The sequence below is a fragment of the Megalops cyprinoides genome, chromosome 1 (assembly GCF_013368585.1).
Source record: "Megalops cyprinoides isolate fMegCyp1 chromosome 1, fMegCyp1.pri, whole genome shotgun sequence".
Lineage (NCBI taxonomy): Eukaryota > Metazoa > Chordata > Actinopteri > Elopiformes > Megalopidae > Megalops > Megalops cyprinoides.
This window is the reverse complement of record NC_050583.1, coordinates 5,404,233-5,417,024: the sequence shown is the minus strand read 5'-3', so window position 1 is coordinate 5,417,024 and position 12,792 is coordinate 5,404,233. Positions and strand designations below refer to the sequence as shown.

General features: G+C 51.6%; 1 protein-coding gene across 1 annotated transcript; it reads left to right on the top strand.

Annotated features, from left to right (window-relative positions):
* Positions 1–1,664: 1,664 nt before the first annotated feature.
* On the top strand, positions 1,665–11,582 carry lpar2b (lysophosphatidic acid receptor 2b). The gene is made up of 3 exons (XM_036528624.1): positions 1,665–2,407; positions 6,086–6,336; positions 10,490–11,582. The coding sequence occupies exons 1-3, from the start codon at positions 1,735–1,737 to the stop codon at positions 10,592–10,594; spliced, it is 1,029 nt and encodes a 342-aa protein (XP_036384517.1). The 5' UTR covers positions 1,665–1,734; the 3' UTR covers positions 10,595–11,582.
* The last annotated feature ends 1,210 nt before the right edge of the window (positions 11,583–12,792 follow it).

Sequence of the window (12,792 nt, the reverse complement as noted above, 5' to 3'; positions counted from 1 at the left end):
GCTGCTCCCCCCTCCTCCCCCCTCTCCCTCCCCCCCTTTCTTCCTTGTCTCCGGGATGGGCGTCACAGAGGAATTGAGGAAGGGACACAGGGACTCCTAATGAAAGTAGCCGAACGCCCCCCTGGCCTAATGGCGCCACCCCTGACACACTGGATTAATTAATATCTCTGTGCTGGACAGGGCTGCATCAACATGGTGTTCCAGTGGACAGGGTATAGTTAATTGTCATGTAAGAAAAATTATAACCATAATGCTAATAATACCAACCGAACTTTAACTCTGTATTATTTTCAGCATTAGGTTCATTTACATTTACATTTAAATTTAAATTTACATTTATTCATTTGGCAGATGCTTTTATCAGAGTAGAATACAACACAAACAAAAAGCCACAAAAGTAGTCACAATATACAATAGTGCATTAAACCATTAAATGTGTGTGTGTGTGTGTGTGTTTGTGTGTGTGTGTGTGTGTGTGTGTTTTTAAGGAAACCAGCATTTAGGACATCAGAAATTGCTGCTTTAGGTGGTAATGATTCAGGTGAGCAGGTGAGCAGGTGAGTGCAGAGGATTCTCAAATATTACAAGTGAAAAGCCTGCCACTCACACAAGTCAAAGGAACAAGGATTTATTGCGCAAAGATACAATAGAGAAACACACACAGCTAGGATGATGCATTCTGTGACCCCAGTGCTACATGATACAGAGACGTAAATGTGTTTCATTCACTCTTGACAGTGGTCCCTTGGTCTGCTCTTAGGTGTCAACAGCTTCCATCATACCATACTAGTCTGTCAAAGAACCAGTCATCTCAAGGAGATTGTTTCAGGACATCCAATCATTTAAACTTTAATTCATTTAAAACCCAGACGAAACCTATCTGTCGAATCACCCTGAGGTGTTTACGTTCAGGCTTAACAGCTTGTACTTCCTCCAGGGTAAAGGAAGGAAAAGGCGTCTGATCACAGCGTGATGTTAATTGACGAGGCTCTCAGACAGATTTGAGTATTGTGGGGACAGAGGTGAGAACGCAGTTTGGGGGTGTGAGGGTTGGGTTGTGAACAGTATAATGTTGTGGTTTATTAAATCTTATAGTCTGATGCTGTGCATGTTGTGTGGTGGTGGCAGCAATGTATTGTAGTGCTAAGGAGCGGGGCTCGTAACCGAAAGGTTGCCGGTTTGATCCCCTGCTGAGGCACTGCTGCTGTACCCTTGGACAAGGTACAGAATTGCCTCAGTATAGCCTGTGTTGTAGTGTAGCAGCAGAGTGATTGTCAAAGGTTTAAACGTCAGTTCATAATCATTTACATATGATCAGCTGACCTCTGTTGATTTAGAGGTCAGAGGTGAGTGCTGGTCGGTCTGTTGTCGGGTCTCATCTGACTGTGCATTTCCCCTCACAGCCTACAGCCCTGAGGAGGATCCACAGAGAGAGCCATACCCTGCACAGGACATCACGGAATTGGAGGGAAGACACGTCAATCAAACTCGATCCCCCAACCCTGCGCTCGCTCTGAACGCTTGCCCAGATTTACCCCACGGGGCTCTGCCCCTATCCTCTAACAGTCACCTCTAACACCCCCCCCACCCCAGTACACCCCCCCTTGTCCCCCCCTGCCCTGCCCTGCCCTGCCAGCCCCTCCCCCGGCCCTCAGGATGGACATCGAGGGCAAAGACGTGCCGGGTTGCTACCGCAACGAGACGGTGGAGTACTTCTACAACAAGAGTGGCAAGATGATCAGTGCGGTGTGGCGGCCCAAGGACCGGCTGGTGGTGGGCCTGGGCCTGACAGTCTGCATCATCGTCATCCTGGCCAACATCCTGGTGATGAGCGCCATCATCATCAACCGCCGCTTCCATTTCCCCATCTACTACCTACTGGGCAACCTGGCGGCGGCCGACCTCTTCGCCGGCATCTCCTACCTTTACCTGATGTTCCACACGGGGCCCTGGACCATCAAGCTGACCAAGCGGCAGTGGTTCGTCCGGCAGGGTCTGATCGACACCAGCCTGACGGCCTCGGTGGTCAATCTGCTGGCGGTGGCGGTGGAGCGGCACCAGACCATCTTCACCATGCAGCTGCACAGCAAGATGACCAACCGGCGCGTGCTGTTGCTGATCCTGGGCATCTGGGCGGTGGCCATCGTCATGGGGCTGGTGCCCACCATGGGCTGGCATTGTCTCTGCGACCTGGACGACTGCTCCACCATGGCGCCCATGTACAGCCGACGCTACATGGTGTTCTGGGCGGTGCTGAACCTGCTGACCTTCTCGGTCATGGTGGGCGTGTACACGCGCATCTTCATCTACGTGCGGCACAAGAGCCGGCGCATGTCGCAGCACACCACGCAGGTGCGGCACCGCGAGACCGTCGTCAACCTCATGAAGACCGTCTCCATGATCCTGGGTGAGGATAAACACGCGCACACACACACACACACACACACTCACACACACACACACACACCCACACTCACACACACTCATATACACACACACACATATACACACACTCACACACACACACTCATATACACACACACATATACACCCACTCACACACACACATTCATACACACACACACACTCATATACACACACACATATACACACACTCACACACACACACTCACACACACACTCACACACACACACACACTCTCTCTCACACACACTCTCTCACACACACACTCACACTCACACACACACACTCACACACACACACACACACTCACACACACACACTCATATACACACACACATATACACCCACTCACACACACACATTCATACACACACACACACACACTCATATACACACACACATATACACACACTCACACACACACACTCACACACACACTCACACACACACACACTCTCTCTCACACACACTCTCTCTCACACACACACACACACACTCACACACACTCACACACTCATATATATACACACACACACACACACACTCATATACACACACACACACACACACACGCACGCACACCCACACACGCACGCACACACACACAGTGTAACTCATACACACACAGTAACTCACACACACATGCATACACATGCACACACACTCACACGCAAGCTGACATGTGCGTGCCCTGCCAGAGTGCACAGCTGCATGCAGGCCTGCCTAAACTCACCAAACCAGTTTTATCCCACAGCCTTCTCACCTTTCCTCTCCTTCTCCCTATCAGTTCCCTGCTTTCCACCGCCCCCCCTCCCCCTCTCCCTCCCTTCTCCTGCTACCATGGAATTCCAGGGGTCGATTAGAAGGCTGGAGGTGTCGGAAGGAACGGCGTGAGCCTGTGTGTGCCTGCCTTGCTCTCTTCACGTGCTCGGCTAATTCCGCGCTCACCGCTACTGCGGCTGCTTGGCTGCCTGTGAGAGACAGGGAGCTGATCTGTGTGGTTTGTGTCTGTGTATGCATCTGTGTGTGCGTCTGTGTATGCGTCTGTGTGTATGCGTCTGTTTGTGTGCCTGTGTGCGCGCGTCTGTGTGCGTGCGTCTGTGTGTGTGCGTCTGTTTGTGCACCTGTGTGTGTGCGTCTGTGTGTGTGCGTCTGTGTCTGTGCGCCTGTGTGTGTGCGCCTGTGTGTGTGCGTCTGTGTGTGCGCGTCTGTGTGCGCGCCTGTGTGTGCGCGTCTGTGTGTGCGCGTCTCTGTGTGCGCGCCTGTGTGTGTGCGTCTGTGTTTGCACCTGTGTGTGTGCGACTGTGTGTGTGCGTCTGTGTGTGTGCCTGTGTGTGTGCGTCTGTGTGTGCATGTACGTGCGTGAGTGCATGTGTGAGTGTGCAGGAGTGTGAGTGCGTGGGAATTGCATAAGATTGTGAGGGCATGCATATGCATGTGTGTGCGCACGTGCGTGTCTGTGTACTCGTCTGTGTCTGTTTGTGTGTGTGCGTTTCTGTGCATTTGTGTATATGTGTGTGTGCTTGTGTTTGTGCGCGTGCGTGTGTGTGCGCGTTTGTGTTTGTACCTGTGCTTTTATGTGTATGTGTGTGTGTGTGTGTGCTTGTGTTTGTACGTGTACGTGTACGTGTGCGTGTGTGTGCGTGTGCGTGTGTTTGTATGTGTTTGTATGTGTGTGTGTGTGTGGTTGTGTTTGTATGCGTGCGTGTATGTGTGCGTGTGTGTGTGTGCTTGTGTTTGTATGTCTACGTGTACGTGTGCGTGTGTGCTTGTGTTTGTATATGTGTGTGTGTGTGTGTGTGTGTGTGTGTGTGTGCTTGTGTTTGTACGCATGCGTGTGTGTGTTTGTTTCAGCCGGCTCATAACGTCTCAGTTACCCTGCATGTCAGAACACGGCCGCATACTTTCCCTCTTGGAGAATCTACTCTGCAGCCCGACATACCAAGTACACAGGTCACTCAACACGACCCCACCCCTTCACTCCAAACACACCTCTCTCTCCCCCTCCTTCCCTCCTGCTCTCTGTACCTTTCTAATGGGTTGACGCCACCTGTTTTTAAGCTATAAAAGATCATAAAATAATTTTAAAGTCCTTTCAATGCCAGGACTGCCTTGGGTGTTGGAGAATCATACACAGACAAGGGCAAAGGGCTTGTGCATAATACAACACAGTAGTCATTGTTAAGCGGATCTTTGTATCATGGAAATGAATTTTGACTGGGTACCTCTCACTTCCTCTTTCTGTCTGCATCTCCCTCTCTCTGTCTGTCATTGTGTCTGTCCCTTCTCACGCACAGTCACCCTGATAAGAATGGTTAAGTAGCCTCTTAATGGGAACAGGATGTGTGTGTGTGTGTGTGTGCGCATGTGTGTGCCCGCGTGTGCGTGCGCGTGTACACGTGTCTCTGAATTCCATTCTCGGCTGCAGTAGTGATTCATTGAGTTGGGGTTTCTGCGTATTTGTCACTCTGAATTCCACTGGCATGAAGTCGTCAAAATCGCAGCGCGGATCAGAGCGGTGATCACACCGAGGCCTCCCTTCTTGACAAGCGAGACCCTGAGGAACATGGAACCCGTTCCGGCTGAGCCGCCCTCATGTCTCCACTAGAGGGCACTCCACTGTTATTTCACCCTTACCTACAGTACATCAGATTTGTCCTGTGTCGAAGGACTTTTACTCAGTGTTGTTTCTGACTTCAGACACAGGCCTGTAGGTTTTTTTCCCAGTAGCTGAAGGATTTTCAGTTGTTTGTTTAGAGGGCTCTGTAATGAGCGGGTATGCCATGTGTCTAGATTTGGACCACTCAATGGATTTTGACCAGGAAAGTCAGTTGTGTTTTTGTTTGTGTTGAGTGCTGCCCCCTGGTGGCTGGTCACTGCAACCAGGGAAATGCTGTGAATCGTTCATTGTTTTCCGGAAGGACCTTGAAGCTGAGAGATACCGGCGTACTTGCATGTGGGGTGGAGAAGAAAAAAAGTAATGTTTTTCCTTTCACTTTCCACCCCCTCCCCCATCTGCCTCCATGCTCTGTCCCTCCCACCCTCCCTATCTCTACCTCTCTGTCTCTCTCTCACTTTCCCTCCTTCCATCCCTGTCCCACCTGTCCCATCTCCCCCTCCCTCCTTCTCTCTCTCCCTCTCTACTCCCACCTCCCCTCTTTCTTTCTCCCTCCCTCCCTCTTTGCATCACTTCTTTCACCCTGTCCCTACCCCTTCCCCCTCCCTGTCACTCTCTCTCCCGCTCCCTTTCCCTCCCTCCCTCCCTCTCTCACATTCTCTGCTCCCTCTCTCTCTCTCTCTCTCCCTCTTCCTCCCTCCCTCTATCTGCTCCCTCTCTCTCCCCTTTCCTTCCCTCTCTCTCCCTCTCTCCCCTCTGTCTTTCCCTCCCTCCCTCTCTCACACTCTCTGCTCCCTCTCTCTCTCCTTTCCCTCTCTCTCTCCCCTCCCTCTCTCCCCTCTGTCTTTCCCTCCTTCCCTCTCTCACACTCTCTGCTCCCTCTCTTTCTCCTTTCCCTCCCTCTCTCCCTTTCTCCTCCTCTCTCCCCCTCTCTCTCTCTCTCCCCTCCCTCTCTCCCCTCTGTCTTTCCCTCCCTCCCTCTCTCACACTCTCTGCTCCCTCTCTCTCTCTCTCTCTCCCTCCCTCCCTCTCTCCCTCTCCAGGGGCCTTTGTGATCTGCTGGACCCCTGGGCTGGTGGTGCTCCTGCTGGATGGCCTGAACTGTGAGGAGTGCAACGTGCTGAAGTACGAGAAGTACTGCCTGGTGCTGGCCGAGTGCAACTCGCTGGTGAACCCCATCATCTACTCCTACCGGGACAAGGACATGCGCCGCACCTTCAAACGCATCCTGTGCTGCCTGTGGGGGCGCCGCGGCGAGGAGGCGGGCGTCCGCTTCAACACGCTGGACCAGGAGGTACTCACCGAGAGTACGGCCAGCAACCACCACTGAGGCGGGGCGCTGTGCCGAGGCCCCGCCCACCCACACCCCGGCAGCGGCAGCAGCAGAGAGAGGGCAGGGTGGAGCCAGCCGCTAACACAGGGGGGGAGAAAGTGTGGAGAAGAGAGGGAAGGGGGAGGGGGGTGAGGGGGGTGAGAGAGGGAAAGGAAATAAGAAGCTTTTTCTTCTGCTGCCACTACTCCATGTTCAGTCCCCCTCCTTCAGCCCAGCCCCCCCCAGCTTGCACCTCCTCACACTCGTCCACCACCCCCTCCTCCCCACACCCCCACCCTGCCCTCTACCCAACTGAGCCGGCCTCTGTTCACCGAGAGTCCCGCCCCCCCCACCCCCGACCCTGCCCAGAACCCCGGCCCTGTACACCACTGACCCCTCCCACATCCATCTAGACCCCGCTCACAACCCCCTGCCCCTGCATAGCACTGACCCCTCCCACATCCATCCAGACCCCGCTCACAACCCCCTGCCCCTGCATAGCACTGACCCCTCCCACATCCATCCAGACCCCGCTCACAACCCCCTGCCCCTGCATAGCACTGACCCCTCCCACATCCATCCAGACCCCGCTCACAACCCCCTGCCCCTGCATAGCACTGACCCCTCCCACATCTGTCCAGGCCCCGCCCCACAACCAAGTCCCGGCCAATGAGTGAGGAGCACGAGGGCAGCCGCGCAGCTCATTATTTTCGTATACACTTCTAGCCTGTCGTGATAAACTGTGGTGGAAACGCGCCCACACACCCAACTCCCTGTCTGGACAAAGGCCGATAGAGACACTTACCAGGCACAGGAGAAACAGAACGTACCACCAACCGTCCAGAGCAGAGGCTGCACGCTCTCCGCAGCTCGCATGCGTCTTTTATAACTCCCGTATCGCTTCTGCCCTGTGTAGCTGGTTCACTGGCAGCAGCTGATACACTACACTCATTCTACACATTCAGAATATCAGAATCCCCACTAATGAGGGACGCTAAAAATCAACCAGTTAACTGTTAAGGATTGATAAACCAGATATGGATAACGACTTAACGAACGGTTATCCTGATGTTGACTGACGTTTAACACGCATCTCTTTTAGGAATACACACACAGGGAAAAAAAAGGCAGCGTAGGAGAGCAGGATGGGTGGGAATTCGGAGCGTTGAACTCTCTGACCTGTAGGTCGCACGGCCTGCATGAGCCGAGTGTGTATGTGTTACTCTGCAAAAGCTGACGGTGACGCCTTAAAGTGTAACTTACACGATACAGCGCTGATTCCACTGAAATGATTAGTGCTGGGCAACCTGGCCGACAAGATGCCAATTTACCGGTCAACTGGAAAATTTACCAGCCACACACACACACACACACACACACACATACATAACACTCCATATTTAAAAACAGCCAAATGTGATATGAGGCAACAGAAACATATACTAGCCATTTTAGCATCTAATAGCCAACATCCTCTGCAGCTGTAAAATTGATTTTATTCATTAAATGCAATAAATTATGTAGGTACATGGGCCTATAACAAGTGAACAGTTCAGTCACGTCCACTCCACCCGCATCTAGATAGTGGGCAACGTTCCAAGAACCCTGCTGTTACGTTTCAGCAACGTTATGGTGTGTTCACATTACCTGTGTCCTCACCTTTATCAGGCTGTTCGTGGTGATAGCTGGGCGTTTAGGCCAGCGCCCCCCGCCCCCCGCCCCTTTGGAGCTCTGTCTCTGTTGTGACTTTAGATGGTTAGATATCTGTATGAGAGTCAAGGCTTGCCTTGTAAATGGGGCAAATAGCAGAACACACAATAAATTGCAGCGTGACATTCCCAGATTTCAGTGCAGCGTGCTTTCTGTCCTTCAGGGGTGTCTCTGGCAGGCTGGTGTTTGAGCGAGATAATCAGGGTAGACACGCAGTCTGAAGAAGGTGCACACACACACACGCACACGTACACCTCTGCATAGACACTCTTCCTCTCACACACACACACACTCACTCTTCTTATAAGCTGGCGGGAGAGTGCAGCCTGTCTGTCTCCACTCAGAGACTTTGCCAGAGTCTTTTTTAAAAGACACCTTTGTGCTCTTATACTTCATGCTGGCAGCTTTCTCTCTGTCCTGTTGGGTTCAGGAGGATGGACACAGGCCTATAGCCCCGCTGTAAAAAGCCTGATGGCTGATCATGTGCTTTGTAATAACACGTTGTTTATGAAAAGCATCATTAAGAAAGCATTCATACAGTCACTGTTGTGCAGCTCATGATTTTGAGGTTTCAATAATTATTACCTGTAAAATACCACTATCCATGCCAGAATCTTATGATAATACAGTAGTACTTTTTTAGTATTTTTATTCCAATTTACAAGCCCCGTTTTATGTTTGATGACTATTTTTCTGTAAAATGTGATACAAGAAAAAGCTAATGGTAAAAAAAAAAAAACGAAAGAAACCATTGTGTGTGTGAGCGTTTATCATTTGGTGGTGTCCGTTTCTGTGATCGATTTGCTTTGCCAGGCCATACTGTGTGACCGTGAGGGGCAAAAAGAAACCAGGTCACGTTTTGGTTGACACACTCATTCGTCATGGATGTGTCAGTGGAATTCTCTGAGCCAATCACGATGGGCTGTGTTGAGGGTTTTGAACATAAGCTTTTGACCGCAAGGTGAAAAGGTGGGAAGAGTGCTATACCTCCCCAAAGGAGAAGTCAAGTTACAGTACATTTTTATGTGACAGAAGTTTGACCATGCATACCAGATATTTGCTCACGGAACTTGGGTCCCAGCTGTGAGAGACTGTTCGGTCCCTGGCGACATGCCTGTCCTTTCTCCGCAGCAGTGAGCTTCTGTGAAAACTCTGCAGGATCCACCATAGAAACAGGGTTTAATTTTTCCCAGACAGCCAACCTGCCAACCACTGCTGTTTGCGCCATCCTTTGACCTTGCGGATAACATCACAGACCATACATTTTTAATAGGTTTGTTGGACACCCTCATCCAGGGAAACTCGAGCAGCTTGCATCTGACACATTATCCATTTATGCAGCTGGATGTTGTAAGGAAGCTGCTCTGGTGAATCAGGGTACAGCAGTCCTCTGGTTAAAAGTTTCCCCTCAGTGGGTACGCCACCCTCGCGTCAGCTGTGCACATGTGTCGGCCGTTCCATGCTCACCGCTCCTCCGTGCGCTGAAGCCAAAGCTAACGGCAGGAAGCCAGGTGCGAGCACTTAAAAGGTCCACCCGCAAGCAAAGCTGAGGCTTCTTTCGCAGCAGGAGTCACTCAGAGGGGGTCCAGGGGGCCCCCTGGTGGCGACCGTGAAAAACTGCAGCAGAGATTCTGATTGCCGATCTGACGGAGGAGTTTAGGTCACTGTCATGCGCGGCCACGAAGGCACAGGTCAGCATGCAGATTGTTTATTTGCATCCCCTCTGGAGCGTGGGCTCTGTCTCTTCAGTAACCGCAGTTACCATATGCATATGCCTGTTTAGCCTTGCCTCTGTAACCAAGGTTACCATATGCATATGCCTCTTTAACCCTACTTCTGTACTCTTTAAACCCTGCTTCAGTGGCCCTACAGATTTAGTCATTCGGAAGACGGCTTTAGAAATTGAAATGGAGAATGTCAGCAGCAAATAAGAGCACGCAAATAACGTCCAGCAGGTGACCCTTCCTCTGCTAATGCTTTATCCCAACATTTACGCCTCTCACTCACTAACCCCAGGGTGCGCTCTGCTGTGCTCACCCTGCCTGCCCCTTACCTGCTGATATACACTCAGCCAGCCGACACACTCGCACATTCTGCACGCTCTCTCTTCCTGATGCGTGTTGTGTGTATCTCGTATGAACGTGTGCGCACACACGGCCGTACGCTCAGTCCTCGTGTCTCTGGTTGAGAAGGTGGGAGGGTGTTCGGTGAGCTGCTGGGGGCTGGTGGCTGGAAGGGTGTGGCTGTTTGGTACGGAGTGATCAGGTGCCGGCGTTGGGTTCGAGCTCTGGCTTCCAAATGCTGCTCCACGGGCTCTGTAAATCTGGCCCTGAGGTTACTAACATTGCCAGTGTGTGTGTGTGTGTGTGTGGTGGGTCTCCATCTCCATCTCCATCTCTCTCTTCTTCTCTCTCTCCATCTGCAGACGTGTAGGAACCGAGAGACGGAAGGGGTGGTCGACAAGGCCAACGGCGACCAGCTCTTAATTTTGGAAGACGGCAAGGACATGCTGAAGGCCTCCGAGAGCTGAGAGGAGAGACAGACAGACAGAGAAGGGGGCAGACAGACGGACGGACGGACACTACAGAGGGCGGAGCTGGGACTGACAGACTCCAGAACTCCGCCCCCTACCTGCCCCGCCCCACCCCTCCCTCTGATCTTTACTGGAGCCTTGCGGATCAGAGCGTGGGCGTGCACGGCCTTCGCTTGCACGCCTGTGTGCACGTTCACGTGCACGTGTATTTGTGTGCACGGTTACACATCGGTGCATGTGTCTAAAAACACCAAAGCCAAATAGAGGGATAAGTGCTCTGATTTTTTTTCCCCCCCCAAATATTTGTAATAACTGGCAAAATGTAACTCTGATGTTTTTGTCCTGGTGTGTTTGAGTGTCATGAGTATGCGGTCTGATTGGGTCTCCGTGGCCCACAGAGCCAGTTCCTGCAGAACCATGGCCAGTACAGTGCATGTGACTCACCCCGAGAGACTGCAGTCACATCGTAACTTTAAACTCAGTACGAGGCTCGGTTGACAATCTCTGCTTCCCTGACTCGTCAGACACACTTACCCAATTGAACGGTGGTGTGGCACTGGCAGATGCAGTGTGACATGCTTGCAGTCAGATGCACTTGCCCGTCTTGACTCACCCAGACTAATCAGACCCACAGGATAAACGCTTGTTATCTGCATATGATGCACAGACAACACAGCGATAAAATGTCTGGGATCGGCTGCCGTGAGATCTGCCCAGCAATGATGGATAATCCCTCTCTTGGTACCCTATATTCTCTGCTGCTCCTAGCTGCCTTAGCCAAGGCTGGACACCATCACGCCATAAAGCCATGTGTCCTACAGCGTCAGCGTAGCGCAGTGGCGAGGAGCAGGGCTCATAACCAAAAGGTTGCTGGCTCGATTCCCCCGGCGGGGGCACTGCTGCTTTACCCCTTGAGGCAAGGTATGTTACCAAGAATTGCCTCAGTAAATATCCAGCTGTATGAATGGATAGGGTGAAAACTGTAACCTGTGCAAGTCGCTCTGGGTAAGAGTGTCTGCTAAATGACAATGTAATGTGATGTAATGTAATGTAATGTAACGGATCACTTTGATGCAAACTGAGCAACAGATACTTCCGTACCCACTTCCTGTACGGAGGCCCTTGTTTTTGCAGCCTGCCAGAGCTGCTCTGCCTTGATACCATAGAAAAACATCAGAGCATCAGTTACAATGGTAACTTGTTCCCTGTATCTGTTCTGTTGTTTACACAGCTTCATAATAGGCACTAGTGTCTCTTCGCCCTGCCGTTTGCTCTGAATACGCACGTCTGCCAAACGAAATCACGTGCGCGCAAGTAGCCAGGTAGCGTGGAAGCACAATCCGAGGGGCTGGAGAACACCTGTACGAGGGGGGGGGGGGGGTACGTCAGCGAATGGACCGGCCAAAAGGGCCCAAATACCTTCCTGTCTTTTTTCCCCCTTCCAGCTGGGTAAAAACACCTGGATTCACCTGGACGTGGGCGTTATAGCCTGGAGCCCTTGTGCTGAAACAACTGCATTTTGTTGCATGACCCTCTTCTGTGGTTATTCCGCTGGTCGAAGGCAGAACGTGGGACTCGTCCCGCCAGCTGCGTCGTCCGGGCTACGCGCCTTGGCTGCCGCCGTCTTCGTTGCGCGTGCAAACTGCGTCCAGCGGGGCAGCTGGACAGAATGGGGGGGTTCACGCTGAGAATGTGTGTGTGTGTGTCTGTGTGCGTCACTCACTGTGCTGGGTGGGTGAACACGTCCTCCGACAGGTAGCGCAATACCTTACACTAATCTAACTTTGAGTTTGTGAAGTACTTCAGCTTCAGTATCGCCCAAAGATAACTGGTTACTGTTGGTATGGTGATTACCCTTCCTCTGTCGGGGTATGGCGGGAGCGGGGGTGGGTGTGTGTGTGTGTACACACCTTCCTCTAAGAGAATAAAGTGCTGATGGTGTGTTAGGAAAGTAAAGCTGTGCCAGTAAGATCAATTATATCTGTCTGTTAATGTAAATGGAAAAAACAATAGATTTTATGTTAGAAATTTTGCAATAGTTAAAAAATACATGAGCATTTATTGTAAATTACTGCTGAAAAATGAAAAAGTGAAAACCTGAATACGAGTCACCTTATGTGTTTAACACAAATGTGTGTAGAGACCGAAGAATAGGACATCTCGTCCTACAGCCTCTGGAGAGAAACTGACTGGAG